At 35.5% G+C, this 21258-nt stretch overlaps 3 protein-coding genes across 4 annotated transcripts in view; 2 read left to right on the top strand and 1 right to left on the bottom strand.

Annotated features, from left to right (window-relative positions):
* The window catches only part of LOC101896866 (prolyl endopeptidase), a 29097-nt gene extending 9264 nt beyond the window's left edge, over window positions 1–19833 (top strand). The window contains exons 1-2 of one of the 2 annotated variants that reach the window (XM_059131101.1): window positions 14711–14769; window positions 17268–19833. In XM_059131101.1, the coding sequence (XP_058987084.1) occupies window positions 17345–19624 (2280 nt within the window). In that variant the 5' untranslated portion in view covers window positions 14711–14769; window positions 17268–17344 and the 3' untranslated portion in view covers window positions 19625–19833. Of the gene's footprint in view, window positions 1–14710; window positions 14770–17267 lie in introns of those variants that run through there. The other variant, XM_005177691.3, reaches the window with a different exon arrangement.
* LOC101897036 (prolyl endopeptidase-like) overlaps window positions 1–21258 on the top strand; it is a 36962-nt gene that overhangs the window by 9235 nt on the left and 6469 nt on the right. The window lies entirely within an intron of this gene.
* On the bottom strand, window positions 6775–8056 carry LOC101896687 (muscle-specific protein 20). Its single transcript, XM_005177690.4, has 3 exons — window positions 7897–8056; window positions 7388–7720; window positions 6775–7315 (listed from the first exon to the last, which is right to left on the bottom strand). The coding sequence occupies exons 1-3, from the start codon at window positions 7924–7926 to the stop codon at window positions 7124–7126; spliced, it is 555 nt and encodes a 184-aa protein (XP_005177747.1). The 5' UTR covers window positions 7927–8056; the 3' UTR covers window positions 6775–7123.

Here is a 21258-nt window from a genome sequence, read left to right as displayed (position 1 = left end):
AATTTGTGTTTAGGATGGTTGGTATTGAAAAACAGATATATTGGTCCACATTTTGGAATAGCCGCCATATAACAATACCTCCTGATATTCGGTATTTTGATTTTTTTCCATGGATTTGTCTAAAAATTGGTATTTGTCGGTTATAATGGGTTCAGCTCCGGTGGCGGAACATAGTATGTATAGGTCCACGTTTTTGTTTAGCCCTCATATGATGGCACCTCCCTATTTTCGGTATTTTGATGATTGTTGCCACATTTTTCCATAGATTTGTTTAAAAATTGGTATTTTTTGGTCATAATGGGTTCTAGCTCCGGTGGCGAAACATTGTATGCATAGGTCCACGTTTTGGTATAGCCTCTATGCAACGGTACCTCCCGATAGTCGGTGTTTTGATGTTTTTGCAACATTTTTACTAAAAATTGGTATTTGTATTTCATAATGTGTTCTAGCTTCCGTGGCAGAACATTGAAAATTTAGGTCCACGTTCGATACCCAGCGATATTCGGTACATTCACACACGAAATTGTTTCAAATTTCTTATTTGTTGAAGATTTGGTAGATGACAATCCTCGAAGTATAACATTGTTTATGGAGTTCTGCCTGGCCAAACTTAATTTTTTTTACTTGTTTTCTGTCGTATTATAATCTGTGAATGTAATTAACAATTTTGTATAGATATGTCTAATTTGTTGCCAATTTGCTTACAATTCTGCATATTTGTTTATACAAACATGTTTACAATATGTAAGGCCAAATTCCAAAGCAAGGCCGTAATCAACAAAGAGAAAAGAAAATGAGAATAGTAATGAAATCATCATATCAAAAGTTAAAAAAAGACAAGAAACCATTTTTCGTTGGCTTGGGTAAGATCGTGGTACCAAGCGCGTCTGTGTAATAAATATTTTGAAACGAATTATGTAAAAAATTCTATTGGAAGTTGAACAGAGGTTTTTCTTTATTTTTTTTTTTACCGAGAATTTAAATAATAAAATTTTCTAGAAAAATATGATCGGAAAGGGAAACGTTGAGATTTTTCAAAAAAAATTTAATATATTTACTAAAAACTCATTTTTATTCCCTATAAATATAACCAATTTTACTAAATTTTGGTTTTAATTGCAAAGGAAATATATAAATAAATAATGAATTTTTTTCTTTTTTACAATGTTTTCATAAATTTAAGTAAAAATACCTTAAAATACCTCAAATTATTTAATAAAATAATACCTTCCAATATTGGACTCTGAAACTTTCGAAAATATGTCTATAAATATCTATTATATAGATGATTTATATATCTATTCTTTTTCTAACAATTAATTTATCCCAAAAATCTAAAACACATTCCATTCAGTAAAATATAAAATTGTGACAAACGAAGATTTATGGATATTGTTGCTATTAATAGCAAATTTAGGCTGAGGTGTTTGGAAATGCGTAATGCTCAGTTTCTGTGACGAAAGTCTCACCGGAGAAAGTTTTCGTGCTGACGTATCTCCACCATCCTAGTTTATTAGAATTTTATTGGAATTTTTTTTTTCGTTATTTGAAGGTCAACATACGGTTGTTTTGGAAAAAAATATTTCATGGGCTGAAAAGTAATTTTGTAACACAAATATTTTCAAAATAACAAACATAAAAAAATTATATTTTCATGTTGATCACTGGTGAGCAAAATAGAGATAATAAAAACAATTTTTTCAAATTAAAAATTTTTGATTTTTCATTGAAATAAATTAAATTCTTGAAATAAATAAATACATAAATTAATAATCTTAGTTAATTTAAAATATGTTTTATAAACCTTAAATATATAAATAATGTAAAATATGATCGAGATTTATTTCAAATGGTCTTTTGAAGAAAGGGAAACTTGAGATTTTTAAAATACTTTAAGGAGTCGTCAAATTTATTTTCATGAGTTTTTTATATACTCTTTTAACGGTCTATCAGGGTCTAAAAGTTTAAATTATTTGAGATTTTGAATTCAAATTGAATATTATCAATATTATTTTTGAGGGACCTTCAGAACAGCAATACAGGGTGAGATGAAAAAACTGCAACCAACTTCAGACTGCTGTCATTTCTACGCCACTCGTCTGAAAGCTGTTATAATTATTCCAGTGATAGCTCTTTATATTGTTTACAAGCGTTCAAAAGCATTTTGGTGAGAATTTTCCAGAAAAACAAAAAAACGTTATTCGTGATAGGATTCAAGCGTGATTTCTTTATATTCGGCTGGAAAACCACATAAGGCTATCGTTAGAGCACTCCAGCATTTAAATGTGAATAAATCTTTTGTGTCTCGTACCATTGCTCGTTACCGTGATACTGGTAGCGTAGTCCGACGTCAAGGAAATGGACGGAAGAAAACAGCAACATCAGCGGAAATTGTTCGAAAAGTAAAGAAGCGACTTGATCAAAACCCGCTTTGCAGAGGCCGAAAAATGGCTCGCAATATCGGCAAATATTGAAAAAATGAGCTCGGAGTAAAGCCATTAATATTCCAAAAAGTGCAAGAACTTACACCGCGACAGAAAGAAAATAGATTCAAAAGAGCTAAAGAGTTGCTTCGCTTGACGGAAAGTGATGAACTGCCGAATTTGGTTTTCTCCGATGAGAAATAGTTCGTTGTCCAGCAGTTTGTAAACAAACAAAATGATTGTGTTTACTTGCCGAAGAGGTCAGCTGAAAATGTGCACCTTCTGTTGGCCACCAGAACTGAAGCGCCGAACATGGTGATGGTGTGGGCAGCCATAACAGCCGATGGTCGCTCTCCGCTCGTATTAATCTACCGTGGCATCAGAATAAATGCCGAATATTATCGCGAAAATATTGTGGAGGGTGTATTAAAGCCTTGGGCACGCAAACATTTTGGCCGCAGACCTTGGACATTCCAACAGAACTCAGCACCATCGCATGCTCCACCTAAGAATGGTTAAAAATGAGGTTCCTCGCTTCCAAAATCTCTGGATACCAATCCGTTGGACTATTGTGTCTGGAGTATTTTGGCGCTTCCCCGGGAATGAGCCAAAATACCGCAGAGCAACATTCGGGCAGCGTGTCACGGTTTCATTGGGCGTTTGAAGGCCATAATTTGTGCCAAAGGTGACCAATTCGGACAAATCTGAACTTATTTTAAAATTTGATGCTATTTTCGACATTTTTTGCTTTCATTCAATAAAACTTAAACAAACAAGTAAAAAAGCTGTAAGTTCGGCCGGGCCGAACTTTTAATACCCTCCACCATTTGGTACAAATTTGGTAATTTCCAAAAAATAAAACCCGTTAAAAATTCTGTTAAAATCTTAAAAATACCGAATGCTTATACGACGACGTGGGCCTGCATAGGCAACTTTTGTCATAAATTATTACAATATTTAAATGCGAAACTTGAAGAAAAATCTGTTTATAATGCAGCTAAAATCGTCAAAATACCGAATATGGGGGGTACCGTTATATGGGGGCTATACGAAGACGTGGACCTGCACAGACAATTTTCTGGCATGGGCTGAAGTATCCATTACGAACTTCACATACGAAATTTGAAACAATCCCTGTAAATAACGTCGCTAAAATCATTAAAATACCGAATATCGGGGGGTACCGTTATATGGGGGCTATATGAAGACGTGGACCTACATGGCTCATTCTTTGACTTTGGATGAAGTATCCATTACGAACTTCAAATACCAAATTTGAAACAATTCCGGTAAACAAAGTCGCTAAAATCATCAAAATATCGAATATCGGGGGGTACCGTTATATGGGGGCTATATGAAGACGTGGACCTACATGGCTCGTTTTTTGATTTAGGGTGTAGTATTCATTACGAACTTCAAATACCAAATTTGAAACGATTCCGGTAAACAATGTCGCTAAAATCATCAAAAAACCGAATATCGGGGGGTACCGTTATATGGGGGCTACAGGAAGACGTGGACCTGCACAGATAATTTTCTGTCTTAGGCTGTAGCATCCATTACAAACCTCAAATGTCAAATTTGAAATAATTCCGGTGAATAATGTCGCTAAAATCCTCAAAATACCGAATATCGGGAGGTACCGTTATATGGGGGCTATATGATAACTTGGACCTACATGGCCCATTTACGAACTTAACCTGCCTACTGGGAAAAAATGCATGTGTGCAAAATTTTAGCCTTCTATCTCAATTTGTTCGAAAGATAGCGTGATTACAACAGACAGACAGACAGACGGACAGACAGACAGACAGACACACAGACAGACAGACGGACATGGCTAAATCGTCTTAGAATTTTACGCTGATCAAGAATATATATACTTTATTGGGTCTGACATGAATATTTCGAGGAGTTACAAACGGAATGACAAAATTAATATACCCTCCATAGTATGGTGGAGGGTATAAAAATAATAATAAAGTCCGTTAAAAATTCTGTTAAAATCTTAAAAATACCGAATGCCTATACGACGTGGACCTGCATAGGCAACTTTTGTCATAAGTTATTACAATATTTTAATGCGAAACTTGAAGAAAAATCTGTTTATAATGTAGCTAAAATCATCAAAACACCGAATATAGGGGGTACCGATATATGGGGGCTATACGAAGACGTGGACCTGCACAGACAATTTTCTGGCATGGGCTGAAGTATCCATTACGAACTTCACATGCGAAATTTGAAACAATCCCGGTAAATAATGTCGCTAAAATCATCAAAATACCGAATATCGGGGGTACGGTACATGGGGGCTATACGAAGACGTGGACCTACACAGATTTTTTTCTGTCTTAGGCTGTAGTATACATTACGAACTTCAAATGCCAAATTTAGAACGATTCCGTTAAATGATGTCGCTAAAATCATCAAAATACCGAATATCGGGGGGTACCGTTATATAGGGGCTATACGAAGACGTGGACCTACACATATTATTTTCTGTCTTAAGCTGTAGTATCCATTACGAACTTCAAATGCCAAATTTGGAACGATTCCGGTGAATAATGTCGCTAAAATCATCAAAATACCGAATATCGGGAGGTACCGTTAGAAGGGGGCTATATGATAACTTAGACCTACATGGCCCATTTACGAACTTAACCTGCCTACTAGCAAAATATGCATGTGTGCAAAATTTTAGCCTTCTATCTCAATTTGTTCGAAAGATAGCGTGATTACAACAGACAGGCAGACAGACGGACATGGCTAAATCGTCTTAGAATTTTACGCTGATCAAGAATATATATACTTTGTTGGGTCTGACATGAGTATTTCGAGGAGTTACGAACGGAATGACAAAATTAATATACCCTCCATAGTATGGTGGAGGGTATAAAAATGTAAAAGTTATGGCTTTTTGCTTTATTACAATTTTTTATCACACCCTGTATTGCTAATTGTGGATTTTTAGGAACAGTTTTCAGAAGCCATTGGAATCATTTTCGGGATGTTGAAAAAAATAGTTTCTCCAAAAGTGGCCATTATTTTTTATACCCTACACCACATAGTGGTAAGGGTATTATGTCTTTGTGCATTTGTTTGTAACATGGAGAAGGAAACGAGATAGACCCATAGTTACTTTTGAGAACCTTCATAGAATCACTTTCTGAGTCGATTTATGCATGTCAGTCCGTCTGTCCGTCCGTCCGTCCGTCTGTCCATGTATTCTTGTGAACAAAATGCAGGTCGATTGAGATGAAATTTTCCAAACAATATTTTTTTGGTCCAAGGACGAACCCTATTGAAATTGGTGAGAATCGGATCAAATTTAGATATAGCTCCCATATATATCTTCATCCGATTTCGGGTTAAATGTGCACCAAATGTCCACTATCAGTCCAAATTACCTGAATTTTGGCACACCCAACCGAGTTCGGCCTAGAAGCAAGTATATCAAATTTGGAGAAAATCGGTTCAGATATAGCTATAGCTCCCATATACATTTTTCATCCGATTTGATCTTTAAGTCCCTCACATTCCTATTATGCACTCCACAACCGTGATATTTGGTACCAGGTATTAGATGGAGCACAGAAATAGCTGTTTTAAATTTTATCGAAATCGGTTCAGATTTGGATATAGCTCCCATATATATCTTCATCCGATTTCGGGTTAAATGTGCACTAAATGGTCAATATCAGTCCAAATCACCTGAATTTTCGTACATAAGACCGAATTCAGTCTAGAAGCTAATACGTAAAATTTGGAGAAACCCGGTTCGGAGATAGCTATAGTTCGTAAAATGCACGATAGAATTAGAAAATCTATCGATTTTGTACCAAATATCTCATAGAGCTCTGAAATTCCCTATATAAACCTTTTTGCGAGAGCTCTACTAAATATGCATAGTGGTGTAGGGTATCATATAGTCGGCCCCGCCCGACTTTTGAGCTTTCCTTACTGGTTTAAATATTATTCAATGATATTCTGCCTCTTTTATTTACTTAGATAATCGCGATATTTTATTAACTTTCAAAATCTTTAATTTTTGATTTTTTTTAAAACAGGTTTCAATACTCCGTCTGAGCCTAAAACGTGAATATCTTTTAAAAATATGTTTTTTTAAAAATATTATTTATTTTAAGAAATCAAAAAAAATCTTTTCATTTTTCCTAACAATTTTTTTTTTTTTGATGAACAATCAATTTTTTTCATTATTTTTATTCTTTCATTATTATATTTTTATAGTTAAATTGAAAATTGTATTTTATATTTTTTATTTATTTTTGGTTTCTCAGTGTTTTTCAGTACTAACTTCATCCTTCTGAAATAAAAACACACATGGAACTTGTTGTTTTGTTGGTTAGGTTTTATCAGTTCATTTTTTTGAAACGCGTTTCTTTATTATTATTTTAAAAAATTTTCTCTTTTTTTTGTTTAATTTAACTAATTTTACAATTTTTTTTTTGTTGGTTGGCTTTATATAAAATAACTTAAACATAAACTTATGTTTACTTTATATAAAATACAAAACGTTGTTTCCACTACATTCTCTTGCATGTGTAGGTGGGGTGGGTTGTGGTGGGTGTATGTGTGTATAAACAGTGTGTATTTATTTAAGTGTTTTGTTGTTGATTGCAAGGAATTCAAATAAAAAAAAACTTAACTTAAAATGACTTTGTAAATCTGGTTGGAATTTACTTGTTCAACAAGATCTTGCGGCTGGCGCCCAAGTTCTGGCCAGCTTGGGTGGCACCCTTGTTTTGACCGGCTTGCAAGCCAATGATGGTTTGGCCAGCCTTCAATTGTTCTTCGGTGAATTCACGCTTGCACTCATCGGCGGGCTTGGGGCCCAAGTAGGGACCGGTGAATTCAGGGTGTTTGTAGCACTGTTTGGAAAAAGGGAGAGAAACTTATAACTTGCCATCCATGAATGAGGTCATGACGTTTCAAATACTTACAGCACGGCCCAAAGCAAAGATGGTGTTGGTCACTTGAGCAATGTCCTTCTTTTCCCACAAGTCAACGGTTTGGAAGACATCCAAATCGGGGACACCGTAGGCCTTCAAGGCCTTTTGGAAGTTGTTGATGTTTTCCATCATCTTGAATTGGCCACCGCTGCTGTTGATCTTGGGCACGGCATTGGGGGACAAGATGTTGATCAGCTTGCACAAAACTTGACCGTCCTTGAGGTGATCTTCGTATTCAACACCGCCGGGGAACTTTTCACCCAAAATGGCTTCAATCCATTCTTGGGCTTCTTTGTCCATCTGGGGATTGCGCTTGGCGGCAATCTGTAAATAAAAATTAGCACACAATTTTTCCACATTAGTATCGTATCACACCATATTTGGTCACTACACATTTTTTATTCGATTAACATTTATTTTTGTAATTTTTTTTTTTTTTTTTTTTTTTTGTGATTCTAAAAATAAAATTATTTTTTCTTTTTTTTTTTTTTTAAATTCACCTTGGCTTTAACGGCACGTTCAAGAGACATGTTTGGATTTAGTTTTGACTTTAGCTAACGGTTCTTCACTAGAAGACTATCCAAAGTTGACTGATGCCGATCCTCGCCGTTGCCTGAGTTTATAAATGCCCATGATGATGGACCCAACGACCACACACCTAACGAGAAAAATCCACTCAAATCCATTGGATGATTCTCGGCAAAATTTCCACATTCTCAATCGAACACACATCATCACACACCTCACCACTTTGGGGTATGGGGTGGGAAAATCTAAAATTCAAGAATTTTCCAAAATATGAATTTTCTCAGCATTTTTCTCAAAACAAAAAGATGCTCAAGAGAAATGTACAAAACAGTGCGTGGGCGTTGTTTTTCAAAATCATCATCATGATGATGGTCTACACACTTAATAATTATGTTTTTTTTTGAAAATAATTATCATTAAAAATACTGTTGTTGCTCTCGTCATTTTCACCAAGCGCAGAGTTAAGGAAAATTTCCGATTTTTTTGTTTTTGTTTATTTATTATTTTTTTTAATTTCCATGTATTTTTCACTTTGTGTCAATGATGAGTGTTCAATTTAAAATTAAACTAACACTTAATTCCACTAGCAGAGATTGGCACACGCATGCCCACCCCCACCTTTTTTGATGGAAATTTAACGGTGGCGGATGTGGGGTGATAGTTGGCCTTTTTTGAAGCGACACGTTTATTTAACATAGATGTGGGGGAGTATTAGGGTCGTAATTGTGGACATGTGCAAAGGATATTATTTATGGGCCTATTGTGGGTCTCGTAAAAATTATGATTTTATTTTTGAAATTTTTTGTGGGTCTTAAAAAGCTATAAACGTGGATTTTAAAAATATTTTCGGAGAAGCCAATAGTACATTCTATTATAATATTTTTTTCGAGGCATACAGAACGTAAAATTGTTACCCTAAATATAACGGAATACTTTTTTATTCTTTTATTAATTTTTATACCCTACAACACTATGTGTTGGGGGTATTATAAGTTTGATTGGGCCAAAAATTATGTAACACCACGAAATATTGATTTCCCACATAGGAAAGTATATATGGATCTTCCTATCTCGCCGAGCTGAGTCGATCTAGCTATGTATGTCCGTCCGTCCGTCTGTCCATGTTAATTTGTAATCACTCTACAGGTCGCAATTATGGTCCGATCTTCACGAAATTTAAAATGGAGGTGGGGCTAGGGTCAGAATAGAACCCTATTTCTTTTGGTGATGATCGCATAATATTTAGGGGTTGAAATGGACCAAAAACTAAAAAAATTCCTGATTTTGCACTTGCTCTACAGGTCGCAATTATAGACCAATGGACTCGGAATTTCGCATGTAGCTAGAGTTTAGGGCTGGCAAGAAGCCTACTCATTTGGGTGGTCATCGGATAATATTTAGCGGGTAAAATAGACCATATCTTTTTTGTTGAAATAATTCAAAATTTTTCATTAAACCGCGAATATTTTAAATCCCGGCAAAATCACAAAGCCATGACAAGGTTACTTCTGATCTTTACATTGATGTTAACATCCAACAAATCGGATATATAGCAAAATATGTGCGATATATATGTCTATCAAAGAAGATATGCTTGAAAGATCTCTTTTATGTCGAGAACGGCTGAACTGATTTCGACAGTTCTCATTAATTCAGAATGGCCTCTTGGCAGGAAACATAAAACGTCTAAAAAATCGCATAAAAATATCTCTCTAAAGATGATAATATTGATTTTGTAAAATTTTCTCATATTTTTTCAATTTTGTCATATTTTTGGCATATTTTCATTTTGAATGAAACATTTGGTAATATTTCTACAGCTAACAAAACTAAGTAGTTAGGATATCAGGATATCATATACAGATCGCATTTATGGCCCGATACTTACGAAATTTTGCATGGGGATAAGATGAGGGTCAGAATAAAAGCCTATTCTTTTTGGAGATGATCGCCATATATTTAGGGGTTGAAATGGACCTGCAAAATTGTCAGCAGGTCGTAATTGTGGGGGTTACCGGACATTGCAAAAGCCAAGCAGTTTTGGATGGTCATCCAAAAATGTTCAATGTGTGAAGGAGTTTGCCAACTTTTATAGACAAAATACGAAAATGTCCATTCCAGTGACTTTTTGGAGAATTCACAAATACAGGAAAGACACACTTCCGACTATTTCGTTAAGGCTGATTTCGTTGAAGAATATAGTCAAATGGCTGTATCTCATATAGATGCGTTTCAGTCAAAAAGCAATAATAAATGTTAATCTTTTGCCACTTCTTAGAGATTATAGGTCTTTGGGAAATATTGGTTCCAGATCTAGGAAGACTATTTACGTGCAACATCTACCAATAAATTGGAAATGAGCAAATTAGTTTAAGTTGCTATTATTCGAAAATTAGAGAACGAAACCTGATGGTATTATTTTATTATTTGTCACAATATCTTGTGGAATTCATTCGAGTATCTCGCCTATATAAACAGTATCGTTTATTATAGCGTTGTAGGGTATTCAACGGTCGGCCCCGCTCGACTGTAGCCTTTGCTTACTTGTTTTTTTATCATTTTAGCTACTTTTATAAATTTAAAATATTTTGGAAATAACTTTTCGATCTTACTCGTATAATATTAGACCATATTTTCAGGTAACTTCAAAATCTTTATCGTTGATGTTTTTGGGCTGCTTTAGGATACTAATCGTGGATTTAGAAATAGTTTTTAAAATTTTCTTTTGAATACTTTAAAGCTGCGAAATTGTGGTCTCACTTCGAATGTTAAGAATGTTTGATGAGGGAGCTTTATAGCTATATTTCGTGAATTTCGAAAAAATTATTTTTTTTACTTTTTTTATATTTCATTTCATTCAAATTATTGGTACGGCTAAAAACGCGCCCCATCGAAATAACGCTCTAGCCAAGCCCTAGGTCTCTTGTATCAAATCCGTTTTCGAATTTGGGTCAGTCTCGAATTTGGTCAGTCTTGATGGCGGTAAGCGTACGATAAGCAAGGATTTTTGAAAATTAGTACTAGAAGGGTATGAAAAGTACTAAAATGACCTAAAAATTGAAAAATTTGTATAGGACAAACAGAATAAATTCTTAAATTTTGGATGAGAGTCACAAATGGAGTGCAGGACAGATATACAAAAGCTCTTTTCGATCTTTATGATTACGAACAGTTCTAAAATGGTATAATTTGGTATTATGTGAACGGATACAGCTAAAAAGATAAAATTTAATATGAGATAAAATTTAATATGAGAATAAGGGTCCATACATAGTATGGAGGGTATGTAGGCCTAGGGTAGGCCTAACAAAGTATATATATTCTTGATCAGCGTCAAATTCTAAGACATAATCATGCTAGGGTTAAAAACTAATTAATTAAGCTATAATTTTGTTCGAAGGTGGGCTATATCGGTCCACGATATCAAATGCCACCCCCACCCCCCCACCCCAGATAACGGTACCACAGATATTCCGAATGTTGATGGTTTTAGGCGCATTTTTCAATGGAATTGTCTGGTACCGCCTGATATTCTGAATTTTGATGTTTTTAGTCACATTTTTCAATGGAATTGTCTAAAATTCCACACAAGGAGTTCTCTATGCGTACTTTTTACCCTCAAAGAGAATTTTCTATGTAGGTCCTCGATATCGTATAGCCCCCATATAACGGTACCCCCAATATTCGGTGTTTTTTTTTTTTTTTTTTTTTTTTGATTTTAACCACATTTTTCAATCGAATTGTCTGAAACTCTACACAGTGAGTTCTTCGTGACTACTTTACCCCTTTGAAAAAGGATTGTCTATATAGGTAGGATATCGTATATCCCTCATATTACTAACTCCCGACCTTAGAGATTTTGATGATTGTAGTCACATTTTTCAATAGCATTGTCTGAAATTCTACACAAGAAGTTCTCTGTGAGTACTTTACCCCCTTAAAGAGAATTTTCCATATAGGTCCACGATATCCTACAGCCCTCATACAATGGTACCACCGATATTCGGAGGGGTAAAATGACGTTTTTATACCCTCCCATACTATGAAGGGTATATTAACTTTGTCATTCCGTATGTAACTCCTCGAAATACTTATGTCCGATCTAACAAAGTATATATATTCTTGATCGGCGTAAAATTCTAAGTCGATTTAGCGATGTCCCTCTGTCTGTCTGTTGTAATCACGCTGTCTTTCGAACGAATTGAAATAGAAGGCTAGAATTTTACACACATGTTTACTTTTCCAGTAGGCAGGTTAAGTTCGTAAATGGGCCATGTAGGTCCACGTTTTCGTATAGCTCCATATAAATGTACCTCCCGATATTCGGTATTTTCATGATTTTAGCGACATTTTTTAACAGAATTTTTTCAAATATGGTATTTGAAGTTCGTAGTGGATACTACAGCCTATGACAGAAAATTGTCCGTGCAGATCCACGTCTTCGTATCGCCCCCCTATTTCAGTACCTCCCAATATTTGGTATTTTGATGATTTTAGCGTCATTATTTACCAGAATTGTTTCAAATTACGTATTTAGAGTTCGTAATGCGAACTACACTCAGTGTAAGAATATTGCCTATACAGGTCCAGGTCTTCGTATAGACCCTATACATCAGTAGCTCCCTATATTCGGTTAGGTATTAGGTACAATACCCACCAAAATTGTTTGAGTTGTCGTATTTGAAGTTCGTATAGGCCCTATACATCAGTAGCTCCCTATATTCGGGTAGGTATTAGGTACAATACCCACCAAAATTGTTTGAGTTGTCGTATTTGAAGTTCGTATTGGATGCTACAGCCTGTGACAGAAAATTGCAGGTCTTCGCACAGCTCCTACATAACGGTATCTCCCTATATACCATATTTTGATGAATTTAGCTTCACCGTTTTCGAATTTAAATATGGTAATGGCTTATAAAAAAGAATGTCTATGTAGGTCCACATCGTATAGACTCCAAAATAACGGCTATATTCGGTGTTTTTAAAATTTTAATAGAATTTTTTAAGAATTTTATTTTTTGAAAATTTCCAAATTTGTTCCAAATGGTGGAGGGTATTTAAAGTTCGGCCCGGCCGAATTTACTGCTTTTTAACTTGTTTTTTTTTTTTTTTTTTTCAAATAATATCAGTAATGGATTATTGGAGGACCTTTAAACGAATAATCATCTTTATTGGAAAAATTTGTGAGTATCCTATGGGGAATCTTTCAGTCTTTTGTTTTGCTACAATTTAGCACTTTAAGGCCCCCTTTTGAATTTCAAACATTTCCCCCTTTCCCTACCCTGTTGCATTCTTTTCGCGTTCCCAACAAATTTACTTTTATTTAATAATTTAATGCCATGTTTTTTTGTGTATCAAAAACATTTGTTTACACAAAAAAATATTTGTTTGCTTTGCATATCGAACTAAAATTGAGTGCATTTTTTCCAATGTTTTTTTTTTTTTTTTTTCTTTTTTTTTGATCTTGGAAATATTACGAAATTTGTTCAAACGAAACGAAACATTGTTTATTGCTGACAAGACTCTTTCCAATTGCACTGTGAAATATGTCTTGGATCAGTCATCGATTTAAAATTAACCAGTAAAGAAAGTCTTAAAGTCGGGCGGGGCCGACTTTATGATACCCTACACCACTTTGCTAATTTAGTAGAGCTCCACATAACAATTAAAAGTTTTTATGGGAGAATTCAATCATACACGCTATGATTATAATTATAATTTAAAGTTCAAAGGACTAAACATGCCGAAGCATTTGTATCTTTTAAATTCGGACTTGTATTGACCATTTGGTGCACAATTAATTTGAAATCGGATAAATATATATATGGGAGCTATATCCAAATCTGAACCGATCATGATAAAATTTGGCAAAGATATTTCTGAGCTGTATTTGATATATTTCCCTGAATATCGTTGTTACGGAGTGCATATTACGGTTGTGGGTAACAAATATAACAAATCGGATGAATAATATATATGGAGGCTATAGCTATATCTGAACCGATCTTCACCAAATTTGACATGCTAGCTTCTAGACTCAATTCGGTCGTATGTGCCAAATTCCATCCCATTTGGACAAATATTAGACGTTTGGTGCACAATAAAAGGTAATTCGGCCGAAGTTATATATGGGAGCTATATCCAAATCTGAACCGATGTCGATAAAATTTTGCAAATGTATTTCTGAGATGTATTTGATATATTTCCCTAAATATTGTTGTTGCAGAGTGCATATTACGGCAGCGGTGGACAAAAATAACAAATCGGATGAACAATATATATGGGAGCTATAGCTATATCTGAACCGATTTCGATCAAATTTGGCATACATATTTTCAGGCCTAATTTGGTTGTATGTGCAAAATTCCATACAATTCGGGCTGATATTACACGTTTGGTGCACAATAAAAGGCAAATAGGACGAATATATATATGGGAGCTATATCTAAATTTTGACCGATTATCTCCAATTTCAATAGGGTTCGTCCTTGGGCCAAACAAATGATCTGTGCAAAATTTCATCTGGATCGGGCAATAAATGCGACCTGTACTTTGTTTACAAAAATACATGGACAGACGGACGGACGGACGGACAGACGGACGGACGGACGGACAGACGGACGGACGGACATGCATAAATCGACTCAGAATGTGATTCTATGCAGATCATCAAAAGGAACTATGGGTCTATCTCGTTTCCTTTTGCCTGTTACAAACAAATGCACAAAGACATAATACCCTGACCACCTTGTGGTGTAGGGTATAAAAAGGAGAAGCCCACCACCACCCCACTAGATGTGTGAAATATTTTCATAATTTTGTGCTTTGCTATTTTTATACAAAGTGTATGTGTGTGTGTGTTTGTTCGCTTAACAGTGTATCGGACATTATCAAAAAAGAAAGAAGTGCCAAAAATATGATTGAAAATCCATGTTTATTGATTTTTGTATAGATGCATGTGTGTGTGTGTGTGTTGATACTCTTGCCCCTAATTACATTAAACGTAAACAGTAATGCGGTTCATTGGCGGCATCACTTTTCCAATTTGGTTTTCCCAAATTGAATTATGAAAAGTCGAAATGTTTTCAATATTTCACAAATCATTTTATTTGTAATCAATTATCCGCAGACTGAGAATGCCAAGTGTTTGGAAATGCAGTTCAAAAGAAAATTTTGAATAGATGTTTCTTTTTGAAAATTTTGAAATATTACTTAGCACAGATGTTTGAAAATATGTAAAGTATTTGGAAAAAATCAAATGTAATTTTTTTTTATTAAAAGAATGACTGGAATCGGATGTTAATTTCGCGTTTTATGAGTTTCATGGATATTCAAAATTTTGACCCTTTGTACCACAGGCACTGGACCTATATATCCCATCTTCTCCGCAGATCCTGTTAGTAAAAATAATGGGATGTGTGAAATCTGAAGAGAACCGCATGCTTATTTCAGATTTTATGATAGTTTTGGTTATTCAGAACTTTGACCCTTTGTGTGGGAGGTACCAGAAGGAATAGTACGATCTCTACCATCTTTATAGCATATCTAGTATTAACGGAAATATTGGGATGTGCAAAGTCTGAATGGAATCGGATGTTTATTTCGCCTTGTATGTGCTTCATAATTATTCAATGTTGACCCTTTGTGGGGGAGGTATCAAATGGAGTGCACCGATATATTTCATCTTCACACCAAACCTTGGGTTAATAAAAATATTGCGATGTGCGTACTTTGATGACAATTGGAATCTTTCATCGCATGTTATAATATTTATAAATATTCAAATTATTTACCTTTTGCGGGAGATGTACTTGATCGAGTGGACCGATGGGTCCATTTTCGCATCTCACCTAGCACTGATGGTGATATTAGAATTTGCAAAGTTGGAGCTAAATTCGATTATCCTTTCTCTTCCTGTGCTGATTTTTTTTTTTAATTTCGACTTTTTGCCCATATCCGATCTCGATCTAAGGTTGATAATAATATTACGATATACCAAGTTTGGACGAAATCGGATAATCCCTTCGAGAGTAATCGTGAGCACCAGCCAGCCAGACAGACGGACGGACATCGCTAGATCGACTCAAAATGTTCTTAAAAAATCCAAAATATATTCCGATGGTCCGTGAAAAAATATTTTAAAAAAATCTACGATCTTAAATCCGATGGTCCGTGAAAAAATATTCTAAAAACAATTCCACCATTTTAGATCCGATGGCTCGTGAAAAAATATTCTTAAAAAACCCACGATTTTAGACCCGATGTTCGGTGAAAAAATATTCTGAAAAAATCCACGACTTTAGATCTGATGGACCATGAAAAAGTATAGCTCCGGTGTTCCGTGAAAAATATTTTGAAAAAATCCACGATTTTAGATCCGATGGTCCGTAAAAAATATTCTGAAAAAAAACACGATTTTAGATCCGATGGTCCGTGGAAAAATATTCTTAAAAAATCCACGATTTTAGATCCGATGGTCAGTGAAAAAATATTCTGAAAAAATCCCGATGGTCAGTGAAAAAATATTCGTAAAAAATTCACGGTCCGTAAAAAAATATTCTGAAAAAATCCACGATTTTAGATCCGATGGTCCATAAAAATATTATGAAAAAATCCACGATTTTAGATCCGATGGTCAGTGAAAAAATATTCTTAAAAAATCCACGATTTTAGATCCGATGGCCAGTGAAAAAATATTCTGAAAAAATTCACGATTTTAGATCCGATGGCTAGTGAAAAAATATTCTGAAAAAATCCACGATTTTAGATCCGATGGTCAGTGAAAAAATTATTCGGAAAAAAATACACGGTCCGTGAAAAATATTCAGAAAAAATCCAGTTCAAAAAATTCTTGAAAATACACGATTTTGGTCTAGTGCTCCTTCTTTCTTCTTTCGTTGGGTTCTTGAATGCTTTTTTTTTTTCTTTTAAATCTTACAATTATTGTTCTGTTGGTTCTTGAAAAATAATATTTAAAAATCTACAATTTTCGGTCAGATGGTCCATAAATATTATGCTAAGATTAGTCCTTGATGGTATTTTAAAAAATTCACTAAAAATCCACGATTATTGACGGTCCTTGAAATAATATTCAAGAAAAGTCTCGATCCTTGAAAACTATTCGTTAAAAATTCGGGATAATTTTATCAGATCCTAAAAAATGCTCTTAAAATCCATGATTCGTAATCTGATAGTCTTCCCAATAAATATTCTTAAAAATTCACCCATTGTGGTTTGATGCTCCTTGAAAAAAAAAATCCTTAAAAATTCCACGATTATGGCTTTGATAGTCTTTAGTAAAAAATGTTTTCCTATTTTTTCTTTTTTTTTCTTTTTCCAACAGATTTCCCGAGGGACACTTCTTCAGGAAAAGAAAATTTTCAAAAATCTTTCAAATCCCCAATTTAGGAAACTTCTTGAATGCAATTAACCGGACTACGAGTTGCCCAGAACGTATCAACACTACTTAGACGGCATATTTCAGTAAGTCTTAAAGCTAGCATCAACGCCACCACAATGACTGCCGATACCACTGCCAATTTGATAGGTTCTGAAACTAATATTTCCCCCCTCAAGTATCCGGTGGCACGCAAAGATGAAAGCGTCGTAGAAACCCACCACGGTGTTGAGGTCAAAGATGTCTATCGTTGGCTTGAGGATCCCGATGCGGAGGAGACACAAAAATATGTCGAGGAACAGAATAAAATCAGTCAACCCTTCTTGGAAGGTTGTGAGTCGTGGAAGAAAATCAATGAGAAACTAACCAAACTGTGGAACTATGAAAAGTATGGTTGTCCCATGAAACATGGAAAGTATTATTATTTCTATAAGAATTCCGGTCTGCAGAATCAGAGTGTTATGTACCAGCAGGACTCGTTGGATGGGGAGCCACGTTTGTTTTTCGATCCCAATGCCTTGTCCAGTGATGGCACCATTGCCCTGGCCCAAAAATCCTTTTCCGAGGATGGCAAATATATGGCCTACGGTTTGAGTGCCAGCGGCTCGGATTGGATCAAGATTTATATTCGCGATGTGGAGACGGGTAAGGATCAGGAAGAGGTATTGGAAAAAGTGAAATTTTCTGAAATTTCATGGACCAAGGACAACAAGGGCTTCTTCTATGGTCGCTATCCCAATCAGGAGGGTAAAACCGATGGTTCAGAAACCAAATCAAATGAAAATCAAAAATTGTATTACCATTATGTGGGCCAACCTCAAGAGAAGGATGTTCTCATTGCCGAGTTTCCCGAAGAGCCCACATGGCGCATACAATCTGTGGTCTCCGATTGTGGCAAATATCTGATACTGGCAATTGTCAAGGATTGCCGTGACAATATTGTCTACTATGCCGACTTGGAGCCCGGTGCAGAAATAACCGGCAAATTGCAAGTCAAGAAAATTGTTACCAAATTCGAATCCGATTATGATTACATCACCAATACCGGCTCCAAAGTGTACTTCCGCACGAATAAAGATGCCTCCAACTACCGTGTCATCATGATTGATTTTGAAAACCCTGCCCAGGAAAATTGGCAAACTCTCATCCCCGAACATGCCACCGATGTTTTGGATTGGGTCCATTGTGTCAATGAGGACAAATTGGTCTTGGGCTATATTCAGGATGTGAAGAGTGCACTGCAGGTTAATTCCCTGCAAACCGGGGAGTTGATACATAAATTTGATTTGGACATTGGTACCATTGTGGCCTTATCGGGAAAGAAGAAAGAATCCGAGCTGTTCTACAACTTTTCTTCTTTCCTGACACCGGGAACCATTTATCATTATAACTTCAAGTGGAATAATTTTACACCCAAAGTTTTGAGGGAAATCAAGCTAAACTTGGAAGGTTTCTCACCCTCCAACTACAAAGTGGAACAGGTGTTCTATGAAAGCAAGGACTCCACCAAGATCCCCATGTTTATTGTGTACAAAAATACGAAGGCGGAAAAGAGAACACCACGCCCCTGCTTTTTGTATGGCTATGGTGGTTTCAACATTAGCATGCAGCCCTCGTTTGGTATCACGGGTCTGATGTTCATCGACACCTTTGATGGTGTCATTGCCTATCCCAATTTACGTGGTGGCGGAGAGTATGGTGAAAAATGGCACAATGCCGGACGTTTGTTGAACAAACAAAATGTTTTCAATGACTTCCAAGCGGCGGCTGAATATTTAGTGGCCAACAACTATACCACCAAGGATCGTTTGGTAATACAGGGTGGTTCCAATGGTGGGTTGCTCGTAGGTGCCTGTATCAACCAACGTCCTGATCTCTTTGGAGCCGCCGTGGCCCAGGTGGGTGTTATGGATATGCTGCGTTTCCACAAATTCACCATTGGCCATGCTTGGTGTTCCGACTATGGCAATCCCGATGAAAAGGAACATTTCGAGAACCTCATCAAGTATTCTCCGCTACACAATGTCCATACACCCAAGTCGCCGAGTGAAGAATATCCCTCAACTTTGGTGCTCACTGCCGATCATGATGATCGTGTTAGTCCATTGCATTCGTTGAAATTCATTGCCGCCCTGCAAGAGGCCGTACGCAATTCGGAATACCAGAAAAATCCCATTTTGCTGCGTGTCTATAGCAAGGCAGGTCATGGTGCCGGTAAACCCACATCGAAACGCATTGAAGAGGCAACGGATGTGTTGACCTTTATGCTGCGAAGTCTCAACATTGATAAGGTCAATTTGTAATGAAACAACTTGTCATTGTGTTTGTGTCGTTACTATTTTTGGGCAGAAAATATTGAAATAAATCAAAACAAATTCAAATTATTATCGTAAAGAAAAGCTTGTAAATTTTGCTTCAACTTCTTCTTCTCATTATATTGTATTTCTCCTCCCATTCTAAATATCTTTTTAATTAATAAAAAAATTAATAAATTAAAAAAGATATTTGAATATTTGAATTTTTATTATTATTTCGATTTGTTTGTCGATGCCGTGGATTGAAAGTTTTAGTTTGTTTCATAGCCAAAGGAAGTAATTAGTGGGTTATATTTTAGCTTTACAAGAACGACGGACAATATTTCTTTTATTTTAAATAAAGTGACTGTGCTATTTGAGTGAACATCACGTAAGTATATTTCGTATACTCGTGGTGTCATTTTTGCTGTGTATTAGTTGTTGCATTTACCGCCAACAACCATTTTCAAGGCTCTAAATTACGGCGTAATTTAGAACCCAAATTACAGATCCTTCGTCATTGTGGGAATCTGTACACCGGCAAAATTGTATATATGAACATTATAGTATTTTGAATAACAACTCAAAGTGTGGGGTCTAGGAGGTCTATTGACTCTAGTTGTGTCAATGCACTTTATGTATACGATTTTGTGACTAAGTAACATTTATCTGAACTTTTTTATAGATACGATCCAATTCTCGTGGAGTTAGCTGTGAACTGTCAAATTATTAGACCAATGTGAGGACTTCTAACGCCATAATCCTGAAAATATCAAGGTGTGGAAATTGATGAATTGATTTGATACTGAAATAATAAAAATTCCTTTTTGAAACCTCTCACATACCATGCCTACGCATGGTCTATTGATGCATTAAGGTACCAAATAGCTTCGAATTTCCTCATATCAAGAATAAATTGGTAATCAATCATTCACCAAGTTCTGGAGATGGTGCAGTGTTGGTGTGGAAAGAAAATGATTTAAAAGTTGAATGTATTTAAAATTGTTGCCCTCATGGATTATTTCATGATAGGGATTCTTATAGGGATATATTTTGTTTTGAGACAAATCACATCTGAACGTATGCCCTATTGCCATCTTCACGATCCTCAAAACTCAAATTCTGTAGATGCTTTAGTTGTTGTGGATATAAATTGTAAATTCGATTTTACTGATATTGAATTGCATACATCGTTTCGATATCGAAAGAGGCCTATCTTACCTTAAATTGGGTGCTCAGAATTTTCTCCCATGAAGGTAAACTGTGTATGCCAGCTGCTACCGAAAACACTTACCGTGATCTTCATAACTCATCTTGGGAATTATGAAATTTATTTGAAAGTAAATGTTCTCTTCATTCTGAATTTCATGATTGTGAAATAAATAGGAATATTCTATTTTTACCGCACTACTAAAGCAATTGTGGCCTTAAACAAGTAAGCAAAGGCTACAGTCGAGCGGGGCGACCGTTGAATACCCTACAACACTATAATAAATGATACAGTTTATATAGACGAGATACTCGAAAGAATTCCACAAGATATTGTGACAAATAATAAAAGAAAACCATCAGGTTTCGTTCTCTAATTTTCGAATAATAGCAACTTAAACTGCGTCTTTCCTGTATTTGTGAATTCTCCAAAA

The sequence above is a fragment of the Musca domestica genome, unplaced genomic scaffold (assembly GCF_030504385.1).
Source record: "Musca domestica strain aabys unplaced genomic scaffold, Musca_domestica.polishedcontigs.V.1.1 8, whole genome shotgun sequence".
In the NCBI taxonomy this organism is placed as follows: Eukaryota; Metazoa; Arthropoda; class Insecta; order Diptera; family Muscidae; genus Musca; species Musca domestica.
This window is presented reverse-complemented; position numbering and strand designations above follow the sequence as displayed.

Coding starts and splice junctions, on each gene's coding strand:
- LOC101896687 (XM_005177690.4), bottom strand. CDS start 7,926: ATGTCTCTTGAACGTGCCGTTAAAGCCAAG. Junction 7,721..7,896: donor AACGTGCCGTTAAAGCCAAG/GTGAATTTAAAA, acceptor TTTTATTTACAG/ATTGCCGCCAAGCGCAATCC. Junction 7,316..7,387: donor TCTTTGCTTTGGGCCGTGCT/GTAAGTATTTGA, acceptor TTTTCCAAACAG/TGCTACAAACACCCTGAATT.